The sequence below is a fragment of the Phascolarctos cinereus genome, unplaced genomic scaffold (assembly GCF_003287225.1).
Source record: "Phascolarctos cinereus isolate Bilbo 61053 unplaced genomic scaffold, phaCin_HiC Scaffold_726;HRSCAF=1367, whole genome shotgun sequence".
Classification (NCBI taxonomy): Eukaryota; Metazoa; Chordata; class Mammalia; order Diprotodontia; family Phascolarctidae; genus Phascolarctos; species Phascolarctos cinereus.
In genome coordinates, this window is record NW_027556098.1 from 113,065,400 (window position 1) to 113,089,239 (window position 23,840).

Genomic DNA, 23,840 nt, shown 5'->3' on the forward strand with positions numbered 1-23,840 from the left:
TCTGAGAGAAAAGTCATTCCAGTCAGACTAAACATTCAAAAGAATACTTTGCCTTGCCCATTTCTTCCAAATGATTTAAAGACAAACATAAAATGCATAATAAGGCAGGCTTTTTTCTTCAACTGAAGAAAAATATCAATAAGCTTTTATTAAACAGCTATTATATGGTAAGCACTGTGCTAGGTGCTGGGAACAGTTCCTGCCTTCACATAGATTCTATGCTATGGTAGAGGAGGGCGTGCGGTAGTAACAAGGCTAAAATATATACCAGGTAATTTGAGGAGGAGGAAATTGAAAAACCTAAAGTTGGCATTTGTTCTGAGATTTGATGGAAACAAAGAATTCTAAGAAGCAGAATTAGGGAGGGAATGCATGCCAGGTATGGGAGACAGCCTATGCAAATGTATGGAGATGGGAGATAAAGCGTTATATGTGAGGAATAGCAGGAAGGCCATACTGTAGATTCTGGAGGGGACCAAGTAATACAAAACTAAATTGAAAAGGTAATTTGGGGCCAGGTTAAGAAGGTCTTTAAAAGTCAACCAAGGGAGTTTATAATTGATCCTAATGGTATTTGGGTTCCATGAGAGCAGTTATTAACATCATTGTGTCATACACCCCTTTGGCAATCTGGTGAGACCTATGGACCTCTTCTCAAAAATATTTTTTTTTAATATAGAGAATTACATTAGTCATATTGAAATAGCTATTGAAATATTTTTAAAAGAAAATAAATGTGATTTGGAGTATGTAGGGGTATACTAATAGCTAGGAAAAGGATCAGGAAAGATGTCTTGAAGGAGGTGATTGAGCTGAGCTTTGAAGGGAGTGACAAATTCCCAAAAGACAGAGATGTGGAGGAGATGATTCCAACGACAGGGGATAGTCCAAAGGAATGAAGGTGAACGCTGAAATGCTGTGTACAGGGACTATAGCAAGGAGGCCAGTTTGGCTGGAACATAGAGTATGCAAAGGTGATTGGGCTGGAGGAAATGAGTTTCCCATCATTCTGATAGTCATCAAACAACCTAAAAAAATCATTGCAGAGGATGGGAGTGATCTGATATTTATTAAGTACCTATGTGTCAGGCACTATGCTTGATGCTAGGAATACAAATAAAATGAAACAATCCCTTCTGCCAGGGAGGTTAAGTTATATTGGAGGAAGCAACAGATGCATATAGACTATAAGTATATACATAGTAAACATAGAGAGAAAAGATACAAAGAATTCAAATTCTTCAAATCATCATTTGCCAAAGGGGAAAAAATCTGCTGAGAAAAAAAATGGCATTCTTCCTCAAAATTGGGTATAAATTAAAATAGTAATTTCTACTATCTCAATCCATCTCTTCTTCTAAATCCTTTTTACATTTATTATTAAAATTTCGACACCAAATTGCATTAATACCTGTGAGGAACAGAGGAAGGAAGGAAGAAGAAAGGAAATAAACATTTATTAAGCACCTACTTTGTGCTGGACACTTTGCCCAGCACTTTACAAATATTTCCATTTATCATCATAACAACCTATGAGGTAGGTACTATTGTTGTCCCCATTTTACAATGGAGAAAACTGAAGTAGACAGAACTGAAATGAGTTGTCCAGGGTCAAACAGCCAGTAAGTGTCTGATTTGAACTCGGGTCTTCCTGACTCCGTCGCATCACTTAATCCACTGAACCACTTCGCTGCCACCATACTTCATTCTTTATAAACACAGAGCTGATGAGGTTACTCAAACATCTTCAAGAATTCCATACTGCCTATTGACTGAAGTCCATTGGCTGGAGTTCAAGAGACTCCACAATCTGATGCCATTTTTCACAGTGTAGCATTATGAGGAACGGCCTGATTAATTAAATTCCTTCACAGTACACATCCAGTTAGTAGACAAATATCACAATTTCTATCTATATAGTATCTGTGGCACAGTGGATATGATGCTGGCTTTGAGACAGGAAGGCCTGGTGTAGTGTCATATGAACCTGGGTAAATCACTTAACTTCTCAGCCTTAATTTCCTCATCAGTAAAATGAGAGATTGGACTCAATGGCCAGAAAGGTCCCTTCTAGTTCTAAATCTATGCTTCTATGGTCTCCTGCATCTTATTCCTTCTCTCTTCATATAGTCTCGCCTCAGTTCAGTCCCTGTTGCCTAGATTATAGCAATGACTTTAATAAGCAGTCTCCCCCCAACCCTGCCCTGACTCTTCCTACTCCAGTCCATCCTCCACACAACTACCCAATCTTAAGCCAGATCCAAATATGTCTGTCTCCTCAATAAATTCCAGAGGCTCCCCTACTGCAACCAGAATACAAATCAAACTTCTCTCTTTAACTCTCACGTAGCTCCTCACCACCTGGCACCTTTCTCTTTTCCAGCCACATCATTCTCCTTACACAGGGCACTATGTATCCCCTCTCTGTGCCTTCCATTAGTCATTCCTGTTGCCTGGAGTGCTCTCCCTCTGCCATTCTGCCTCATGGACTGCCACTCTCCTCAGAAGAGGCAGCTCATGCCTTATCTTCTGCATAAAGTTCTTCCTGACCTCCCAACTGATGGTGCCTCTCCTCTCTAACCACCTCCTATTTAACAGCTTAGTATTTGTTTTGCATTTTTCCCTTAAATATTTATTTTATATATGCTTATGTATGTACCTATTGGATTTCCCAGTTGAATGTATTTGTATTGCCAGGGCCTAGCACAGTGCTTCACACTTACTAGGCACTTAATAAATTCTTGTTGATTGATTGATTGATTGGGATTGTTGAAATGGTCAATGTACAATTAATGTACAATAGAGCCCTTGGGTTCTAGCTTATACCACAGTGAAATTCTGAAATGAGAGGCCACCTGAGAATAAAAGAAAAAGAGAAAGTTTGAAGTGAGTGGATGCATAGAGTGGTAACAATAAGTTTAAATGTCAAAACACGTGAAACCTTCAGTGGGTGGGGACTAACCTAATAAACATAATACTGTCAGAAGATGATTTGTCAAGAATAGCTTATTAGGAAATTATTGCAGCTTGTGAGAATTTGGTGAATAGGTTACCACCAAGATGTAAGGGTTGGCATTTGTTTCTTGCTTTCTGTGGCTTAGAGCACTAGCGTGTGTTTATAAACCAATCTGGACTGGTTCACTTAAATGGGTGGCATGACTGGATAGAGGATAAAGCCTCACTGCATTCTAATTCCAGTATTCCTCAGAGCTTTCAAGGAGATTCTCTTTTTGAGCATGGGAACCCAACCCACCTCAAGACTTAAGCTTTGGCATCCTTAGCTCAGTCTATCCTACCTAAACCCCTAGTTATCTTAGCACACGTATCAATAGAAGAAGACATGGGTGGAATTCTTGACCCCCTTTTTCTTTTTTATGATAACCCTATTTGCTATTTAGATCATCCTATATGCAATTTAGAATTCTACCCTCCATCCTCTGCCCCCATCTTCATATTATGGTCACACATAAAACTCTTCACCCTTCGTTACCAACAAAGAGGTAATGCCATTTACAGTAAGACTCCTTGGTTCAGGCCTAAGCCTCAACTGAGATAATTACATCATATGCAAACTTGTTAATTGCAACTTGATCCCTCAAATTTCAATTTAAAGAGGTTTACTGTAGCTGGTTTCATATCATCAGTCACCCTTCTCTCTTCAAGTCTCTGTTCACTCACACTCTTTGGAGGACCATGAGCCTGGGTTAACACTCTTACTGTCTCTCCAACAGACCTCAAGGAACTGAGGGACAGAGGAGAGAAGGGGCTGCTAGGGCACCCCTTAGGGGCGAGTCTGGAAAGTTCTAAAGGCCACTCTAGCACAAGCAGCCTCCTAAGCTTTGTAGTTTCGGGTCCTCCAGGGCTGGCAGAAAGCTCCCATAGGTGATGGTGTGGCATGGATGTACAACCTCAGAGAGCCCAGGTGAGTAACCCCCTTTTCTGTATAAAGAAGTGTAAGTCTATTTTAAGGACTGAAGAATAGAGGTGATCTTTTTTTCCAGAAATAGTTAAAAATCACCTTAGTAAATCCCTGGTCTTAGGAATTGATCATGTTTTAAAATAGTCCATTGCCAATTTGATAAAAAGAATTTGCCTTTGATTTCAAAGGGAGGAAATGCATCTTCTAGCAACTTGTGTGCCATTGTAATGGATTCAGATCACCTGGTAACTTTATTTTTTTATTTAAATTATTTCAGTAAACAACTCCTTAATGTTATTTCAGTTAGCCAACTCCTTAACATTAGTTTAAAAACCAGAAAGAAAGAAAATGCATCTGTCATTTTAAAGGAGGCACCCTGATATGATGGAAAAGTATTGTACTAAAAGCCTGGAGACCTGGGTGCTAGGCCTGGATCCACACCGACGGACTGCATGGCCTTGGGCAAGTCACTTCACTGCCCTATATATCTATAAAATGAGAGTGTTGTACTAGATGGCGTCTAAGGTTCTTTCCAGCAATGGCAACTCAGCAAATCCAGTGATTTTCTGTGATTCTGTGATGCTGCTAAACTTTAGATAATTGCTGTCATGATGAAGATCATTCACATTCATGCCAGCTGTTTTAGAAAGATTTCGAGTTACTGATAACCTGAAATTGTTTTTAATAGGTACATTACTGGCACTAAAAGGAGCTGTTCTAACATTCTCCTGTATGGACCGTCTGGGGGGATTAATGCATCCACCATATGAAGTTTGGCGGGACCCAAACAGTATGGATGATAATGAAAAAGGAAGAAAAAGGAAACTGGTCATGAATTCCCCATCAACTTCCCAGGAAATGGCAGATCATCAGTACGCAGTCATCTGCTCAGAAAAACAAGCCAAAGTATTCTCATTGCCTTCCCAGACTTGCCTTTATGTTCATAACATCACAGAGACATCCTTCATATTGCAAGCAGCTGTGGTGGTCATGTGTAACAGTGCCTGTCTGGCCTGCTTTTGTGCCAATGGCCACATCATGATAATGAGGTACTCGCTTTCTTTGTTACTGTTTGGGAATCACGACAATTCATTTCTTGAAAAAGAAAAGGCAGTTTCAATCAAGGAAAAGAGAAAAAATAGAGATAAAGAGAATACTCAAAGGTGAAAAGAAGACCTGTCATTCTAGAAAGAAAAACTCTTACAAGGAATCTTTCTCTCTAGGCACAATTTCTTCTCTTTCTCTGAGAAATCAATCTTTCTGTCTAAAAATAATTTTTCCTGCTTTTGAAAAAGTGTATTTTCTTTTTCTTTACAGTCCTCAGGGCCCTTGAAGTCACCTCAACAATGGACTTATTAACTTAGAAGTCATGTCACATAATCATTTGATAAACATTTTTCACCCCACTGAGTTTGTCAGATTGAACTATTGTCCCCTTTGATTTACTGGTGATGAAACAGAATTGGATAGCTGATCGTTTTCATTCATTTAAACACTACCCTATTCAGGTGGCATCTCATGTGCAGTGTTGCTTGAAATAGCACTTTTTCAGCACCCATTGACATGAGGCCTGTATCATGAGTTCACTTTGCTGACAACTCACTGACTCTATTTACTCCTCCATCCTTGTCATCTACCTGGTTCATTCTTTCTAACCCAGTTCCAAGCTTCTCAAACCAGTTCTCTTACCTACGAAGTCATATATTATCATCTATCTGATAGTGAAATGTGAAATGGAAACCACACCACTATGCCTACTGAGTCCACTACAAATTTATGTTCTCTAATCTCTACTGAACCCAGCTTTACTGCAGCGAAGCAATCCTTTTATTCTTCCATGATTGCCTAATTAGCACATTCCCTGCAATAATTATTCTAAATTTTCTTTCTTCAAACCCCCTTTACAACTTCTTCCTTCTCCCTCTTATTGAAGAACCTCACCTCCTGGTTTCCTGAGAATATTGAAGCTCTCTTTGAGATCTCTCTTTTCTCCAACTGCATATCCCAGAATCCCCCTTCCATATGACAGCTCTACAAATTCATTGAAGGCAACTTTCTTGCCCTCCCCCCCGCAGTCTACTCATGTCCAGGCTAAATATCTCCAATTCCTTCATCTGGTCCTCATATGGCATGGACTCAAGGCCCTTCCCCATTTCACTTGCCTTCCTCTGCACACTATCTAACTATGGCATCCAGAACGTACACAATAGATATCCATGTAGAGGACACAGCTGCCAAAATTATCTTCCTGAAACATAGCTGTGATTATGTCATTTCCTCGTTTAACAATCCCTAATGGCTCCCAACTACTTCTGATTTCCTCAGCCTGTCTACTATGTAGTCCCTTTTTTTGCACTCTACATTTTAGCCAAACTGACCTACTTTCTGTTCCCAGAATCCAACATTCTACCTCCCCTCCTGTATGTTTGCTCTGTCTCGTGTGCCTGTATGCCCTCCCTCCAGCAATCTACTTCTAATGACCTTCAGCTGCCTATGAGAATCAATACAGGTACTACTTCCTATACAAAGTCTTTCCTGCTCCCTCTGGCTCAAGGTATCTTCCCTCACCTTTTTGTATCATGGCCCCTTGGGCAGTCTGATGAAGCCTATAGACCCCTTCTAAGAATCATGCTTCTTAAATGCATCAAATAACATAACTGAGTACTTACTCTTCCCCTGACCCATTATCCATACCAATGGTTATATGCTAGGAAAGCTGCAGTTCCAAAAACAGTGAATGAAGGCTGCCACATACCACAGTGTGCCCTGAACATAGACCCCAAAGCCTAATTCAGAAAGGAAGTGGATGTCAGCCATCAGTTATGGCCCTCCCCAATCCTAGATTGATCCTAGAGCTTGAGTACATACCAGCGGACCCCATAGTGAAATAATACCTAAGAACATTAAAAGTGTTATAGGTAGTGCCCAGTGAAACAGCATTACAGTTCAGAAGGAGGGTTAGTGGTCAGTGTTTACTTTTTGTATATATCTGTGAATGTGGATTCATAGACTGTATATGTGTTCATGTGTTGCTATGAATCTCGTAGACTGTCAAAGCCAGAAAACACATTAGGGATCATAATTCAGCTGCCTCGTTTTACAGGTAAGGAAACCAAGGCCTTAAGAGAGAATGTCTGTGTTTTGTCTGTTTACATATGATCTTTATCTATGTGCTTTTATCAAAATAATTACTTATTTTGATAACATGACTATCCTTAAGGTCAACAAAATCTGAAAAATTCAAACACCTGGTATCTTTTTAGGGTAAGCAATACCAAATAATGATTTTAGCTGTTTTATCACCACTGATTAATTGTTAATGACATTATCTTTTCAGGCCACACATATCTCTGTGTACTACTGTCTGTATGTTTGTATATGAAGTGTTTAGGCCCAGGTGCATATCTTCATGTGTGTATGTGTATATGTATATCTATATGTGTGTGAGAATAATTACTGTGTAATTAAGAGTTTTTATAAATATATATTTGTATATTACCTCAGTTCTCAGGCTGCTGTGGGTCTGTATAACTCCCTCCTAGAAAGATCTTAACTTAAGTTCTAGCTTAATTTTGTTGGGCCTTATTCTCAACTTATTACTCCTTCTTCCTATTCATAGTTTTCTCTTCCAACTAGACTCCTGGGATTTGTAGATTCTGTGACATAATAAAAATGTAAATTATCACGAACACTTAAAATGAGAAAGATGATTTTAAATCTTAGAAATTAATCATCATTAGTCCTTGATATATGTGCATAAATTAAAAACTGATTTCCTTATGGGATGCATTAGATGACTCTGAGGACAGTTCCAAAAGAGAGGGCTCAGGAATGTTTTGAGCATCTTTGGAGCCTTCCAAGGTGACTCCTTTGAAAGACAGCCCTCATTTGAATGTATGATTTCTGATATATTAGTTTAAAAAGAAACAGTCTTTCCATTTCAAAATCACACCTCAAACACTTGTTTTAGTAATACAGTAGCACAGCATAATAGTCATACAGTCAAGGAGTCTTGCGTTCAAGTCTTGCCTCTGATACATACTAGCTACAGCACCATGGTCAAGTCTGTCTGTGCCCCCAGCAATGCCCTCTGTTACAGACAAGTTACCAGTCTGCATAAGAGGGAGTTTCCATCCCAGGGAATAGCCTATACCAATGAAATCACAGGTCTCTACGAAAAAAGAGTCCTATCTTTGATAAAAACAAACAAACAAACCTGTCCTATACAGCTCATTATGCATGGAAGGAAATACATAGAAGGTTAATGAGTAAGTAGTTTAATTTACTGAGAAGGGAGCAATGACCTCCATCATCCAGTGTCATGCATGCTTTCCCATCATTTTGTACCAGCACTGAACTGTAAGCCTGAGCAGTTTTGCCTGGAAAACAAGAATGACCTCTGGTATACCAGGACCTAGCCAGAGTGAAGCAACCATGTCATAATCAAAGTGTTTCTGCCATCTAGTGGTGACCATGCCAGATGTCTCCATATAGCAATAAAGCTCTCATCATCGATGTCAGAGTCTATGTTATGAAAGTGAAGGCACTGAATCTATACGCCCAGAGGAGAGAGAAATCAGGGAAATAGCTTGCGTACAGGGTTGTTCTCTCTCCAACCATTGGGGGAGTACAATATATTCCTTCATATGACTTTATATGTAAATTGAGCATAGAACTACTGACATTTACTTAGAGTAAACTAGAGATATGGAAAACTCATTCTGCTATGATTAACTTCTGTTTGCCTGGGTAGTTGCTATTATTTTTACAGAGTAAACAAAAGCTTCTAACTATTGTAGCATGACACATGAATTTTCTTTCTTTATTCAGCCTACCTAGTCTCCGCCCAATGTTGGATGTTAATTATCTGCCTCTAACAGATATGAGGATAGCACGGACATTTTGTTTTACCAATGAAGGGCAAGCATTATATCTCGTCTCTCCCACTGAAATACAGCGGTTAACTTACAGTCAAGAAATGTGCGACAATCTACAGGTAGGGCAAGTGAACTCTTAAGCATATGTCTGACACCTTTTCAAATCATTTTAGTGGTGAGAAGATACACTGGCTCTCCATCCGACTCAAAGGGGCATTGGTTTTCTCATCATATTTAATAAAAACTCTTTTCTCCTCCCAATTTTACAAAAGCCTCTCTAGGGGAATCCTTGAAAGAGTTTAATCATGATGGGCAAGTATTTGTTCTTTTGAACACTAAAGATTTTAGCCAAAGGATATTGCAAACATTCCAGGACAGATATCAGATGCAATGAAAACTTCTGAGTAAGTTATACAATTCAAAGCAGAACATAGTTAGATGGAATTCATAAGCATATGTAACATCCCAGAGTTGATTTGATTTACAAAATTATCAGACTATCTTAAATTGGTTATTGGTTATGTTTAAAATATTATTGGAACCATGAAGCAGCCAGTGCAGAATAGGAGATGCCATAAGTTGTTACCCCATTCACATCAGACAAATCAATGGCTTACCTTGTCTGGTAAATGCTTGGCAGAATTACTTTGAATACTTCTGACATGGTTCTAGAAATAGAGAGCAAAATAAATGATCATGTAGAAGACCTTCTACTTCAAAGACTCAACTAATATGTGTTAAATGAGTTAGAAGAATTCATTTGTTTCAGCCATGGCAGCAGATGTGCTCTGCCAACAGAGAGCCAGGCACAGTGCCTGGCACACAGCAGGTGCCTAATAAGTGTTGATTGATAGGAAGGAGGTAGAGCTGACCAGGTCAAAATGATCTAGCATTATTGCTTTGAGTTATCCTGCATGATATAGAAAATTATGAAACTTCATAGAACCATGAGCAGGCTAGACTTCAAATCCCCAAAGCATTTAGTAGAAGTTCAAAGCAAGTCGTGTAGCCACAATTCAGCACCCCTGGCACTAAAAAGTCATAGACTTCTCATGTGGTAGTGAAAAGTCTTTAGCAATGTAAGGAAACTGCTCCCGTGCCATTATAAGATAGGTATTGTCACATGCAGGCAGATGGTCTCATAGCTAGTGCTTAGCTGGGCTTTCTGCACAGACACTTGGGACGTCAGCCTCTTTGGAGGTACAGTCACCTTTAGGTCAGTCTGGTTTGAAGGCCAGGCCTGCACAAAGGAGCAACCCCAGCTGGGCAGCTTCCTGTAAAGCTAAGTCCTGACAGAGTGCCCAGAGGCCTTGGCCTCACACAGGCCATCTGAGAACCACAGAACCTGGAAGTGATCTCAGAGGCCATCTAATCCAACTAAAACCCGAACCAGAATATTTCTACAGTGTTCCCAAGAAGCAGTTATAGTGTGAAGACTCCCAGTGAGAGGGAACCTGCTACCTCCAGAGGCAACTCCTTCTCCTTTGGTTAGCACTCCTAGGTAGGGTTTTTTTCCCTTACATCAAGCCTAGAATTACACCTTTGCAGCCTTCTACCCACTGCTCCTAGCTCTCCACCCTCCCCTCCCTTGGACTAAGCAGAGCAAGTTGAATCTCCCTTTTGTGGGATGGTTCTTCAAATCCTTGAAGACAGCTATCGAGAGGTCGCATGCTTTGGTTGGTTTTCTTATGGCATGATGTTTAGGTCCTTGGCTATTCTGGTCACCTTCCTCTGGATACACTCTTATGTGTCAGCTTCCTAAAACGTGGCACCGAAAATGAGACACGTGACCTCTGATGCGGTCCAGCTACAAGGACAGCACACCACAGGACCACCTCTAGTCCAGGACACTATGTTTATTACCGCAGTGTAGTCACATCAGGGTTTTTGGCTGCTGTCTTACACTGGTGACTCACAGTAAGCTTGTAATCCACTAAAACCCCCAGTTACCCTTCAGAGAAAGTTGTCGTCTAGCCATACCTCCTGCATCTTGTACTTACAGAGTCGTATTATTTGTGCCCACATGAATCACCAGAAATGGGGTAGTGGTCTTCTGGTTTCAGAAGACTTGGAAGACTTGGGAGTCATAGCCTGGGAGACAGTAGATCTTTTTATTATTGTTATAAGGTAGAAAAAATAGCTACAGTTCCCTGATGGCACCTGTGAATACATGTCTTCATTCATTGAAACACATTGAATACTTCCTCATTAGAGGGTCCAACATTCTGTATGGGAAAAGATGGTAAGATCATAGATTTAAAGTTAGAACAGACCTGCAGGCCACTTGGGACACCACTTTACTTTACAGATAAGGACACTGAGGTAAAGTGACTTACCCAAGCTCAAAAAGATAGTATGCATCAAAGCAGGATGTGAACCCAGGTCTTTTGACCCAAGAGTTAATGCTTTTTCCCTTTGTACTATGCTGCCTGTCTATTACTTCACTACTGGTCCTTATTCCCTTTCTCTTTATGTCATTTTCTTTAGCCCTTCGACCTCCTGGCACTGGTTAAGAATCCCTTCTGTGTCTTTAGATCCCTTTTCTTGTTTATACATTAAAGCCCTTCTGAAGTGTGGGGACATATCTGAGGTCTATTGGTTTGATTTTTTTAAGGAACACATTCTCCAGGGGCCTTTTCAAATGTACTTAACTATTTGTTAACACAGTCCATGCCATTCAGATCCTGATTAGCATAACCTCAGGCAGTCAGTCCAGTTATCTCCAGGCACTGGGCCCCAACTATTCAAGGAGGGTTGGGAGAGATGGGGTTGTTGGGATTCCCCATAGGCCAAACTGATTATTTGAATATAACAAACACAACAATACTCATAAAATCATCTTCCCTACCCAATACAGGTCAGCTAGTTCCACCCCACAGCCAGTGTAATAATCTTGTAGGTTCAATCCCTTCGCTATCAATTCATCTGTTCACTCTTCAGCTCACTCTTAGCACTTGATTGGCCCAGTACCTTAACTAATTATACATTCTCTTGATTACATTCCTCGAGTCATTTTTTGGCCAAAGATTATTACTGGCAACATGCTTTGGCCTATTTGCGCCCATTGCATCCGCTCCACTTCCCTTTACATCACCCCTGCCTTTGGTCCTTTGGAGGTTGCCCTGTTCCAAATTTCATAACCATAAAGTATTGCAGAGAGATTTTATATGCATAAGATGAGGCTTTTTTATTGGAGAGCAGCTTAGCACTAGACTATAATGTTTGTTGAATTTATGAGGTTAACAGGACAGGAAAAAAGGGGACATGGTACAATTAAGGAAGAATGGGAGAAAGAGCTTAAGAAAAGTCTGAAACAGGGGCAGCTAGGTGGCACAGTGGATAGAGCACAGGGCTTGAAGTCAGGAGGACCTGAGTTCAAATCTGGCCTCACACCAAACACTTGACACTTACTAGCTGTATGATCCTGGGCAAGTCACTGAACCCCAATTGCTTTAAAAAAAAAGTGAAACAGGGAGTGCAGCAAGGAGACTGCAGTAATGGAAGGAAGAATGAAAGAAAAGAGGCAACATAAGGATGGGAGGATAGGAACAGCTCTGGGATGGGGAATATAGAAGCGTTTTTGATGGGGGTTACATGCTTCCTTGTACTTTGAAGTAAGGATGCAGTTATTTGGGGTCAAGTTTTAACTTCATAAATACTATTTGTTTCCATGTTTCATTTGTAGAGTTAGCCTAACAGAGACATTTTCTTCATATCTAATGTCTATCATAGGGTGGCGCTGGCTCCACGAAGGAGCCCAGGCAAATGTTCATAATACCCCACAGTGGCCAAGGCTATTGATTGCCATTTCATCTGCTTCTCTCTGAAGGTGCAAGAAATTAAGATTAACGCACAGATTACCCAACAAATGTTGGTAGTCCAGTCCTTTCCTATAGGCTAAAAGGTCAAGATAAATAAAAAAGGACTTATTAAGCACCTACCACATGCCAGGCTCTGTGTTAAGTGATGGAGATACTGAAAAAGGCAAGGGGCTTCCTCATTAGGCCACAGGGAGATAGTGTGCAACTAGCTATGCAGGATAAATTGGAGGTAATCAATAGAGGGAAGGCACTAGCATTAAGTAGGATCAAGAAAGGTTTCTTTAGAAGGAAGGACTTTAGTTAAGCCCTGAATTAAGCCAGGGAAGCCAGGAAGCAAAAGTGAAGGAGAAAAGAGACATGGGGATAGATAGCCTGAGAAAATTCTTGGAGTTAGCAGATGGAGTATCTTACACAAGCAACAAGGAGGCAAATGTCATAGGATCAAATGAGCATGAGTGTTAAAGGTAGTAGAGGGAAAGGGAGATTAAGGTAGAAGGCTGGAAAGCTAGATGATTTTATATTTGTTTCTGGAGATTATACAGGGAGTCACTGGAGTTGATTGGGGGAGGGATTGAAATGGTCAGACTTACAGGTTCAGAAGATCAATATGACAAGTAAGTGGAGGATTGACTGGAGTGGGGGGACAGCTGGGGGAGGAAACACTTGAGGCTAGGACAGGGGCTGGTAAGTTATTGCAGCAGTCAAGGAATGAGGTAATAAGGGTCAGCAGGAGGGTGGTGACAGTATCAAAGGAAAGGAGGGCATCCACAAGAGATGTTCCAATGGTAGAATTGATAGGTCTTGACAACTGATTAGATAAGGGGAGGATGAAGGAGGTGGTAAGAGAGTGAGTCAAGAATGACACCTAAATTTTGAGCCTGGGAAGGCTAGTAGCATTCTTGACAATAATAGGTAAGTTCAGAAGAGGGAAAGGTTTGAGGGGAAGAAATTAGCTCATTTTTGGACATACTGAGTTTAAGATGTCCACAGGATATCCAGTTCATATCTACTAAACAGAAATGTGAGACTGGAGAATGGGAGAGAGTTTAGAGCTGGGTAAATAGATCTGAGAAATTATCTGCATAGAGATAATTTAATCCAATCTATAGGAGCTGATAAAATCACCAAATGAAATAGTAAAGAGGGGAACAAGGCCCAAAACAGAACCTTGGGCGACACCTATGATTAGCAAGCAAGACACCAATGAAAACTTAGGAGTGGTCAGACAGGGAGGTGATTAAACAGGAAATAGCCCTGTAGTGAAAATCTAGAGAAGAGGGAATCAAGAACAGAGTGACTAACAGTATAAAAGTATGGAGACAGGGGGCCTGAAGATAGTAAAAATTTAGTGATTGGGGGCTCACTGGTAACTTTGGAGAGAACAGTTTCCATGGAATGATCAGATCCGAAGCCAGATTGTAGAGAGCAAAGAAGAAAAAATGAGAGGCGAGGAAGTAGAAGTACTGATTTGGTATAGTGGAAAGGTCACTAAGTTTAAAGCCAAATGGCCCAGGTTCTAGGCTTTTTTCTTTACTAGCTAAAGTGAAGAGCACCAGACAATAACTTTAGAGACAGAGTTGTTGTTCAGTTGTTTCAGTCGTGTCCAATTCTCTGTGACCCCATTTGGGGTTTTCTTGGCAAATATACTATAGTGGTTTGCCATTTCCTTCTCCAGCTCATTTTACAGATGAGGAAACTGAGGCAAACAGGGTTAAGTGACTTGCCCAGGGTCACTCAGATAGTATCTGAGTCCAGATTTGAACTCGGGAAAATGAGTCTTCCTGACTCCAGGCTGAGTACTCTATCCACTGTACCACCAAGGTTTAAATCCTACTTAGACTTCTGGTGAGCTCTGGGGCCTCTTAGGCAAAATACTTAACTTTTCTGTGCCTCAGTTTCCTCTTTGAGGAAGACGTTAGGAATAAAGGATCTCTCAGGTTCCTGGTCCAGTCCTGAACATCTCTAACTAGCCTGGACTTTATTTTGTCTGTTCACTAGGAGATCACAATTTCATGTTGTGGCCCATTCCATTCCTTTGTTAGAGTTTGCTCATCAGAGTAAGCACTTTGCTCAAAGATACATTTGTGAAGATTATTATTATCATTACTGTTATGCTTGTTATTAATAGCTAAGAGTCCTATAACATTTAAGGTCTGTGAAGTGCCTTTCATTTTGTTTCCTTTGATTAATACCTACTTAAATGATCTGGGAACTACAAAAATGAAGTCAAATTGAAGCAGCTGATGCCATAAAGTTGGGGAAGGGGTAAGAAGGATTGGATGGACCTATGACTGCACTGGAATAGGGAAGTCACAAGGGAGAAGCTCCCTCTGCCCCTGCAGGGCAGCCCTTGGTCTGCAAGCTGTGGCTCTAAGAGCCTGAGGGCCATGCCCCCTGGCCACAGAACCAGTATGCACCAGGGATCTGATTATGGCCAGCTGGGTTAGCTACAAAGCCAAGCTTTGGCCTCTCCTTATAATAAACATGTAGAGAAGAATAGAGACTAGACCTGTGACCTCCTTTGTATAGAGAGCTCCCTGATGAGCAGACTCCCTCTCCCAATGAAACTCTGCAGATTCTATGCAATCTCTACATTCTTACAGAATTACCTAGAGCTCTGAGACGGGAATTGACTTCCTCAGCCAACATATGTCAGAGATGGGATTCAGACCCACCTCTTCCTGCCTCCAACACTATCTCTCTGTCCAGTACTCCACAGGACAGCTCGAAAACACCCTCAGCAATCAGTCCTCCATTCTTTTCAAGCCTGGTTTTATATACCACAGTCCCACACATCCCTATATTCCCACTCATAGGGCCACTTGTGGTAGTATGGGAATGCTTTCTTCTCGACAACTGAAATCAGGATTTTCAACGCCACACAAAATCATAGTAAGTCAGTATAAATGCCCTCTTTTCCCCTAGTGCCCAGGGAGTGTGCCTTCTGTCCAAATCAGCACCTCCCACCTAGTCCTGTGATTCAGAGGAGGCATCACTACTTTCTTCTGCTTCTGAATCTCTGAAAGGGAGAGGGAGGAAGCAGAGCCAGGTGCTCTCAGTAGGCCAAATGGGAGGATAAGATTTGTTAGCTTCACTGCTCCTATCCTATTTCATCTTTTCTGCCTGGTGAGAAGTCTGTGAATTTTGATTTGTTGATTTTAAGTGGTGTTTGAATAAGATTGTTCTAGCAACTGTTCATAGAATGTACTGGAGTGAAAGAACTGAAGAAGAACTTAAAAATTAAAGAGCTACTTGGGACTATCTGAGGAAGAAAGGATTAGGCACTGTGTCAGGTTGAGGTAGTGGAAATGGAAAAGAAATGACACACTCTTTTTTTTTTTCAAGAGAAAGCATCAGTAAGAGCTGTTGATAATTGGACTTAGGGAATGAAAAAAAGTACAAAGCTGAAAATAACAAGGTTCTAAGGCCTGGGAACTGACAGCTGAGAAGTGCCCATCATAGCAAGGAGGAAGCTGCAAGGGCTGTTCCTGGGTGGTGGGAAAAGGAGCAGCAGAGCAGCGGGAGAGAGGAGGAGCTGATTTTTTGGAAATGTTAAGTTTCAGGAATTGACAGTTAACTTAATTGGAGATATGATCATGGAAAATATGGTGAGAGATCAGGATTGGACATGCAGATTTAGGAGTCATCCACTCATCAGTAAACATGAAATGAGTAGATTTGCTTCTCAAGCAAGTGATCATAGAAGGAAAAGAGCAGAGGTCCTAACCTTAGGGACATCAGTGATCAACAGGAAGAAGGGAGGAGAATCAGCAGAGGATATGGTTGGCAGAAGGAAAATAGAAGAAGTATGGGGCATGGGAGGCCATGGAGGCTGCCCATCCCAGAAGGCCTTCCAGCGGTGCGGTGTGGGCGAGGTAGAGCTAACACTCATCCAACACAGTACTGATTTCAGGGAGTGCTACTTTCATATTTGTAACCATTCATGGTTTTTTTTTTCTTTGAATCTGGTATAGGACATGCTAGGAGAATTGTTTACTCCAGTAGAAACGCCCGAAGCTCAGAACAGAGGCTTCCTCAAGGGACTGTTTGGAGGAAGTGGACAAACATTTGACAGGGAAGAGTTATGTAAGTAAATTCCTCCTGCGACATACAATATGAAAGCTTTTACTGGAGGTTTATTTTTTTTAATGCAAAGTTCTGGAGAAGGTTTTTGACTTCTCACCTAAATCTTGGTTGCTTGTCTCCATACCCACTGGTACCAATACCTTTTGAATCTTGAGCAAATGAACTCTCTTCAGAACACTTAAATGTGCAATAGAGAAAGACTCACAACCACTTCCTAGGATTCACACAAATAATAAGCAAATCAATACACTTGAAATTATGTGAAAAATAATAATGGCCAATAATTAGAACTAACATTTATGGAGCATTTATTCTCTGCCAGGCACTGTGCTCAGCACTTTACAATTATTGTCTCATTTGCTCCCCACAACTACCTGAGAGGTAGGTGCTATTATCCCCATTTTACAGATAAGGAACCTGGTTAAGTTACTTACTTGCCCAAAGACACACAGCCAGTAAGTTTCAGACATCAGATTTGAACTCAAGTCTTACTGATTCCAGGCCTGGCATCTTATCTACCCACCGTGACACCTAGCTGAACAGAATAATTTATAATGAACACATTCTTAAAGTCTGAAAATGAGGTATTGTATTGATGTGGCATTGACCACTATTGCTTTGCCCAGAACTCTCAATGCCAAAACAGTACAGAATAGCTGATTTTAAAAATCCGTCACTGAAAGAGGAAGCACTAGAAAGAGAACAAGGAGAAACTGAAATTTCAAGGAGACGGGGAACATTCCCCAGAATCCCCCAACAGTAGGACACTCTGCCACATGAAAGAGTCATCACCATATTGCCCCTGTTAGAAAAAAAAATAAGTACCAGACCCACTGTAAACCTCAGTTTCCTCATCTGTAAAGTGGGGATAATAATAGCTGAAGTATCTATTTCACAAGCTACAGAGCATCGCATGAGATGCTGTGAAGTGCTTTGCAAACAATACCAGCTGTGATGTTGATGATGATGATAATTTGTTTTTAACCCCTCAATTCCTCTTAAGTTTTAAAAGAACAGAATTTCACAGTCTAGTTTCCTGCGGGGGTTATTTAAAGTGATGGCAGCATTTCCTCAATAGTGGTGGTTTTAATTCCCAGTTGGGGAGGCTTCAGCAGGAAAAGCATCTAAAAGCCTCGCCCAGCACATCCCTGGGTCTGGTGGAATCGAAGGAGTCAAAGGGGCCGCCGGAGGGGTGATGGGAGAACTGACTCGTGCCCGAATTGCTCTCGATGAAAGAGGACAGAGACTGGGTGAACTAGAAGAGAAGACTGCTGGGATGATGACCAGTGCCGAAGCATTTTCCAAACATGCCCATGAGGTAGGTGACCCAAGCAAAGAGAGGCATTTCTCCCTCGGCATCTGTTGTAACAATGATTCACTTACTTTGATTTCAGAAGAACCATTATTTCATCAGGATGGGTACCCGATCCGTCAGGGCAGATCATCCATCCATGCTGTAGGAAACAGTATGTATGAGTTTCCAGGGCCAAAAATAAATTCATCGCTGAGAGGCCAACCTCCTAGTGAGGAGCCTCCCCAGTAGATAGCATGGAGGATCAGTCTTCAGTGGCATCCCCACCCCTGGTCTTTAACTTGGCCAATACTGAAAGCCTTCACAGCTTGGCAGGACCTGCCAGACCCTGTGCTGTGCTGGCATCAGAAGTCCTTGGTCAGCAAGGTGAGTAGGAGGCCTTTGGCATTTACATACAAAGTGAAACAAGCTAGAGGCAAGAGGGCTCCAGCCAGGGTGAAGTCAAGAACAGAATGAATGAGTCATCTTGTGTTAACAGTTTCATCCTCAGCAAAACAGGGAGGACACATTCCCAGTCTACGTCAGGGGAAAAAGCTACATAAATAGTATTATAATTTGCCAGGTATTTGGGGAATGTGACTTTTTTTAAATATTAAAGTTGTCTATATTTAGTTTGTTGGGTTTTTTTGCTTGGAATATGATTATTGAAGTGTCCTGAAACTAGAGTCCTGTGGGGTTGTGTGACATATCTGAAAAATGGGCCAGCTGTTTGCTAAAGGTGTTGCTTAGATTGTATAGCCCCAGGAAAAGCACGTTTTGTGCAGATAACTGGGCTGGGCTCTTGCTTCCCTCCTTTTATGTGACATGATTGTTAACCTCATTTTTTTCTATGGCTTCTTTGGGATTTTATGAAAAGGAATTTCATAAAAAGAACAAAAAACTGTCAGAGTTAATCAAACTTTATCACAGAGTAAGTCAGAGAGGGGTTCATATTCCTACAGGAAATGAAGGAAAAGATTTCTCCTGTGGAGAGTAGACTGAGGTTGCATGCCCTTATTTTTAAGTAACTCAAGGACAGCTCATAAACAATCCAGGGCCCCCCATCTCAGTGGGCAGTGGGATGAAATTGGAAGCGGGAATAGGGGACAGTCTTCTATTTCCTATGCGTGTACATGGGGCAATTACTTTCCAACTTACTTGAAACCAAGATTTGTAACCTGTTTTGTGTCATGGACTCCTTTGGCAGTCTGATAGAGTGTGGACCTCTTTTCAAAATAATTGGGTTTTTTCCTTAAATTCATAATTTAAGAAAATGTTAAATTTTAGTTAGAGATAAGTGAAAATAAAGATGTAAATTTTTCCCATCCAAATTCATCCATCTCCTGATATTTACCCATCTTTGAGGGTCCATGGATCCCTCCTTTAAACAATGAACTCTGTGGCAAAATTCCCCCTCTCCTCCATCCAGGAAAAGCAATTTTAAATCATGGCCCAATGTGGCTAGGATGGAAGTTGGAAAGACTAGCCAGGTCTTTAACTCCAAGGGTCAGGGGCTTGTAGGAATGGCATACAGACTAAAGGTGAGTGAACACCTACAAAAGACAGTTGATTAAGCAAGACAAGATAGTACATATAAAATTTCTCAGCTTGATAGCTGGGACATGACCTCTGTGCCCCTCTCTTATTAGAGAGAAGCTTGGAACTCCATTACCATATCTATGATCTGGCTAATCACAAAAGAAATGCTTGCCTTCGCTCCATGGAGATGGCCATTTTCTGTGATTAAAAATTTCTTTCTAAAAGTTTTAATGTGAATGTTATTATACAATTAGCTGTTGCCTCCTGCGCCTACACTGAATCCCTTCTCTGCTTCACTATGTACACTCCATATCCTGAAATTCCCTCACTTTAGCTGATCACTCTTACCACATACCAGAGCTTGACAGAGAGAGTGAAAGAAATGCCAGCAGGAGAGGCGAGCAGGAATGGGGAGAGGCCAGAATGGGGAGATGAAGGAAAGGAGAAATACAACTCCTTTTTCATTCTTGAAAGGTAACAGCAAATTTTGAAAGCCAGTGTCATTGAGGGCTGTTGGTGGTGGCGGCAGAGAAGGAACAAACAGACCTTGTTTGGTCATAGTCCTCAAATCCTACTGTTTAGACTGAATCTTCAGAAGTTAAGCTGGAGAATTTCCAAATTTCTCTCCTTGGCATCAGTTATTTTCCAAAATAAAAGAAGCTGTAATATTTTGATTGGTTTAGATCTGTTGTGATTCATCTCTTAGTGGAATATATGTCAATCCTGAATAGCCCCTTTAAGGGTTCCATTTTGGATCCCAAATGGCCCTTTGAGTTCTAATTTTCTTTGACTCATTGACATTTTGTTTCTTTTGTAGTTGATGCTGAAGTATAAGGATAAGAAATGGTACCAGTTTTAAGGCTGCTACAGAGACTGCAACAGCACTAAGAAATCATCATTCAGGGAAACAGTTTATTCCCAGCATCACCATTCAACTGCTAGAAGCCACAGTTTCTTCTGTGAAATGTTTCGCAGTGATTCATCTGAGGTTACCACAAGGGAGACTTAAACAGGGAAGGTTGTCCACTCCAAAGACTGGACCCTCGACTTAGACTTCTAGTGTCCATTCCAAGATTCTGTTGTCATTGGCCTTCTCCCAAGTGGACTGGAGCTGTCATCTCGGCATGTAGTTTTTTTTTTGAGGCATTCTGTGTAAGAACCACGGGGAGTCTTTCTGGCTAAAAATATCCTGTACAAACTAAAACATTAATGCACTTAATAAAGAAACAAAAACCTTTGCATGATAAATTAACATCTTAAGAGGAAAAGAAAAAAAAAGCATGTTGTGACAGAAGAAAAAAAAAAGATTTATGGTAAGCCAAGCAAACTATTTTAAAGATCAGCCCAATTCTACAGTTAAAAAAAATCTGCATTAGAAGATTCCTATGCATTTCAAGTATATTTGCTATACACAACTAAAGGGGAAAAAACCACCAGAGTTCCCTTCTCATCTGTAACTTATATTTTTCATGGTACTAATGACATTATTGACTTTTATGGGCAAGAGTCTGGTTAACATTCTATTCTCTCCATAAAGCCTGTGCATTATTCAGAGTTCTTGAGTTGTAACATCTGGCCATTGTCCAGTGTAGGAAACAATCCCCTACTAAAACTCATCTGTTTTCTCAGGATGAGCTGAGTTTCCAGTAGGAAACTAATAGAGGGAGCTGAATGTATTGTTTTAAAAGCCTGGATTGGAAATTCTGCTGGGAGCTAATGGTAGGTTTGGAAAGCAAAGCCGTGCTACCACAGCCATTTGGTTAGCTTTGGGAGCTCAGCAAGTGAAAACGTGCCCAGCAGTTGTTTCAGGGGGGTTGGAACATGTGTAAAATGTTCCGTGTCCTTGTTTACCCATTCCCTTGTACATGACAAATAAAACCCAGCAAGCCTTTTGTCCTTAATAGCTCTTGACCACCCCAAATGCCACTTTTCAAAGACCTAACTAATCTGTCTTGTGTGATTCAGTAAAACACTGATTAACCAGAGCTTTCAAGGCATGGGATGGATATCTTGGCTTGTTCAATCTTCTAGCTGAGGCTTTGACCAAAAACTCCTTTGTTTCAGCACTTACAGTCGAAAATCACTTCCTCTATGTGATACTGAACAAGAGTGGGATTGAGGGTCTTGCAAGCCCTGCTGTAGTGGAGAGAGAGAAAATCAGAAAATCTGTATTTAAAGGCCAGCTTTGTTCCTTATGACCCATGTGACCTTGGACAAGTCATTTTCTCTCTGGGTCTCAGTTTCCTCATCTATAAGATGCTCAAGTTGAGCTAGATGATCTAAAAGATCTCATCCGGATGTGAATCCTGTAATCCTGTTAAGTACCTCAGGGTCATCATTTTAAGTATCAGTGATCTTTTCAGCATGAAGGGATTCTAGAGGTCATCAAGTCCAACCAGTTTTTACAGATCAGGAAGCGTGGGTTCAAAGGAGAGAAGTGACCCAAAGTCACAGTTATAATGTTAACCACATTTTAGACCAGCCTTGAACCTATAAATGCCAGACTCCACCCCCATCCCAAAATAAGACCTCTTTGAAAGGAAAAAAAAAACACTAAGGTACGCACACGGAAAAATAAGATCAATGATAGGCCTCACTTATTTTATACAAGTTAGGCAGGAGAAAATGAAGTCTATATTCAGACCAATCTTGACAATTAATGGCAGAGCTAGAGCTGGGGTCTCCAGACTCTGCCTCCATAATAGGTTAAATCTGTTTTAACCTCCAGAAAATGGCTTATTTTTTTAAACTAAATCCTTGATCTCCATCAGTTTGCTTGTGATTTTTTCCCTCCCCTGAAAGTGGAACGCAATTTCTAAAATGCCAGTTAATTAAGGGATGTCCTTAGTTGGAAGTCTGGTTAATCAAGGTTTTATTGTGTTTGCAAAAACAGAAATACCATTTCTTCTTAAGAATTAATTCTTTTCTCTAAGGCTTAGTCATTTTCACAGCCAGAAAGTGAGATTTCAAATTAGTTTCTTAATGGGGATGCCCCATGAATTCCTATGCAACAGAACTTCTCCTACAAACACTAAAATTTGTCAAGGATTGAGATGTTTGAAGGAGGCAGTAATTTCAGGCCATAGTATTTGCCCCCATCTTGAAATGTTTCCTATATTTTAGGTGGCCACTTCTTAGAACCTGCCTTGATGTGACAGACCCTGGGGAAGGGGGGTGTGCGGAAGGGCAGGGAGCGGGCGATGGGTGTTGGAGATGAGTGAATTGTAAATAGTAGAAATATTTGGGAAACTTAGAATCCAAGTCTGCACAGTGTATTGGCAGCTGTAATGCAGCATCTATATCATCAAGGTCAAGGACCTGGTTTCCTAGCTTCCTTCTAAATTATCTAAGTTGGGGATGTTGAAATTCATATACATTTCTCATTTTGACTAAGAGAAATAAGAGGTACTCTGTAAATGTACAACTGAAAATGTCAGCCACCAGCTTTCCCCCAAAAGCAATCATTAAATGTCAACCAACATAACTGTGCAAATTAGCAGTAAAAATGCTTCAGCATAAACTATGATTTTAAAGTTTGAACTTTTCATTTTATGATGAAATAAAATACCTATTTTGATGGGGGAACCAATCAAGCCTTCATGCTACTTTCTTGAGGCGGCAGCACTGTGAGTGGCTGTTTACGTGGCCAGGATGGCGTCCTTGAAGGAGTGTGGCAAGGTGACCATTTCCTTCTTCCTCCTTGGCATGCTGCCCTATGGTTGAGCATGGGAGCACCAGCATCCATCTCCACCCCATCCCCACGGGCACTGGCATGCCTGCTAATACTCAAATGTCAACCAGCTGCTTAACCTTCTGGACATAACCAGGGTTTCAGACAAAATAGTGATGTCACAACATAGAAGCCCTGGTTGGAAGTAGCCCAGGGAACCAGCCATCTTAATTTGACAGTCCTGTTTTTGACAACCTAGGGGGAGGTGTCTTGGGAAATGACTAGTTCACCACACATTGCTGTTGTAGGTAACCTCAAGTGCTAGGGGTGATTTTTTTTTAGTTTTCCAGATTATGAGTTACAATTGGTAAGCTTATCACCAGAGTAACATTTAGTGCTGAGCAATCTGACTGTAGATCCTGACACCTAAGGCTGTCCAGTCAGAAAAATCTCTCTCCAGTCCACATTTTCACTTCTCTATAGGGCTAAAATTCCTCCCCTGATAGCACAGCTTCCCAAAGTTCATGGAGTCGTAGTGAAGGGAAGACATAGCTCCTTTCTTCTCCTTAGCTGTCTTCCCTGCCTAGGCCACGGTAGGAGAGAGTTTTTCCTACTCTACCCCTGAATTAACAAGTAA

At 41.0% G+C, this 23,840-nt stretch overlaps 1 protein-coding gene across 4 annotated transcripts in view; it reads left to right on the forward strand.

Annotated features, from left to right (window-relative positions):
* STXBP5L (syntaxin binding protein 5L) overlaps window positions 1–23,122 on the forward strand; it is a 402,790-nt gene extending 379,668 nt beyond the window's left edge. For all 4 annotated transcript variants that reach the window (XM_020985897.2, XM_020985899.2, XM_078146723.1 and 1 more), the window contains 5 exons: window positions 4,608–4,968; window positions 8,750–8,915; window positions 16,592–16,703; window positions 17,801–18,021; window positions 20,351–23,122. In XM_020985897.2, the coding sequence (XP_020841556.1) occupies window positions 4,608–4,968; window positions 8,750–8,915; window positions 16,592–16,703; window positions 17,801–18,021; window positions 20,351–20,392 (902 nt within the window). In that variant the 3' untranslated portion in view covers window positions 20,393–23,122. The remainder of the gene's footprint in view (window positions 1–4,607; window positions 4,969–8,749; window positions 8,916–16,591; window positions 16,704–17,800; window positions 18,022–20,350) is intronic.
* Window positions 23,123–23,840: the final 718 nt, after the last annotated feature.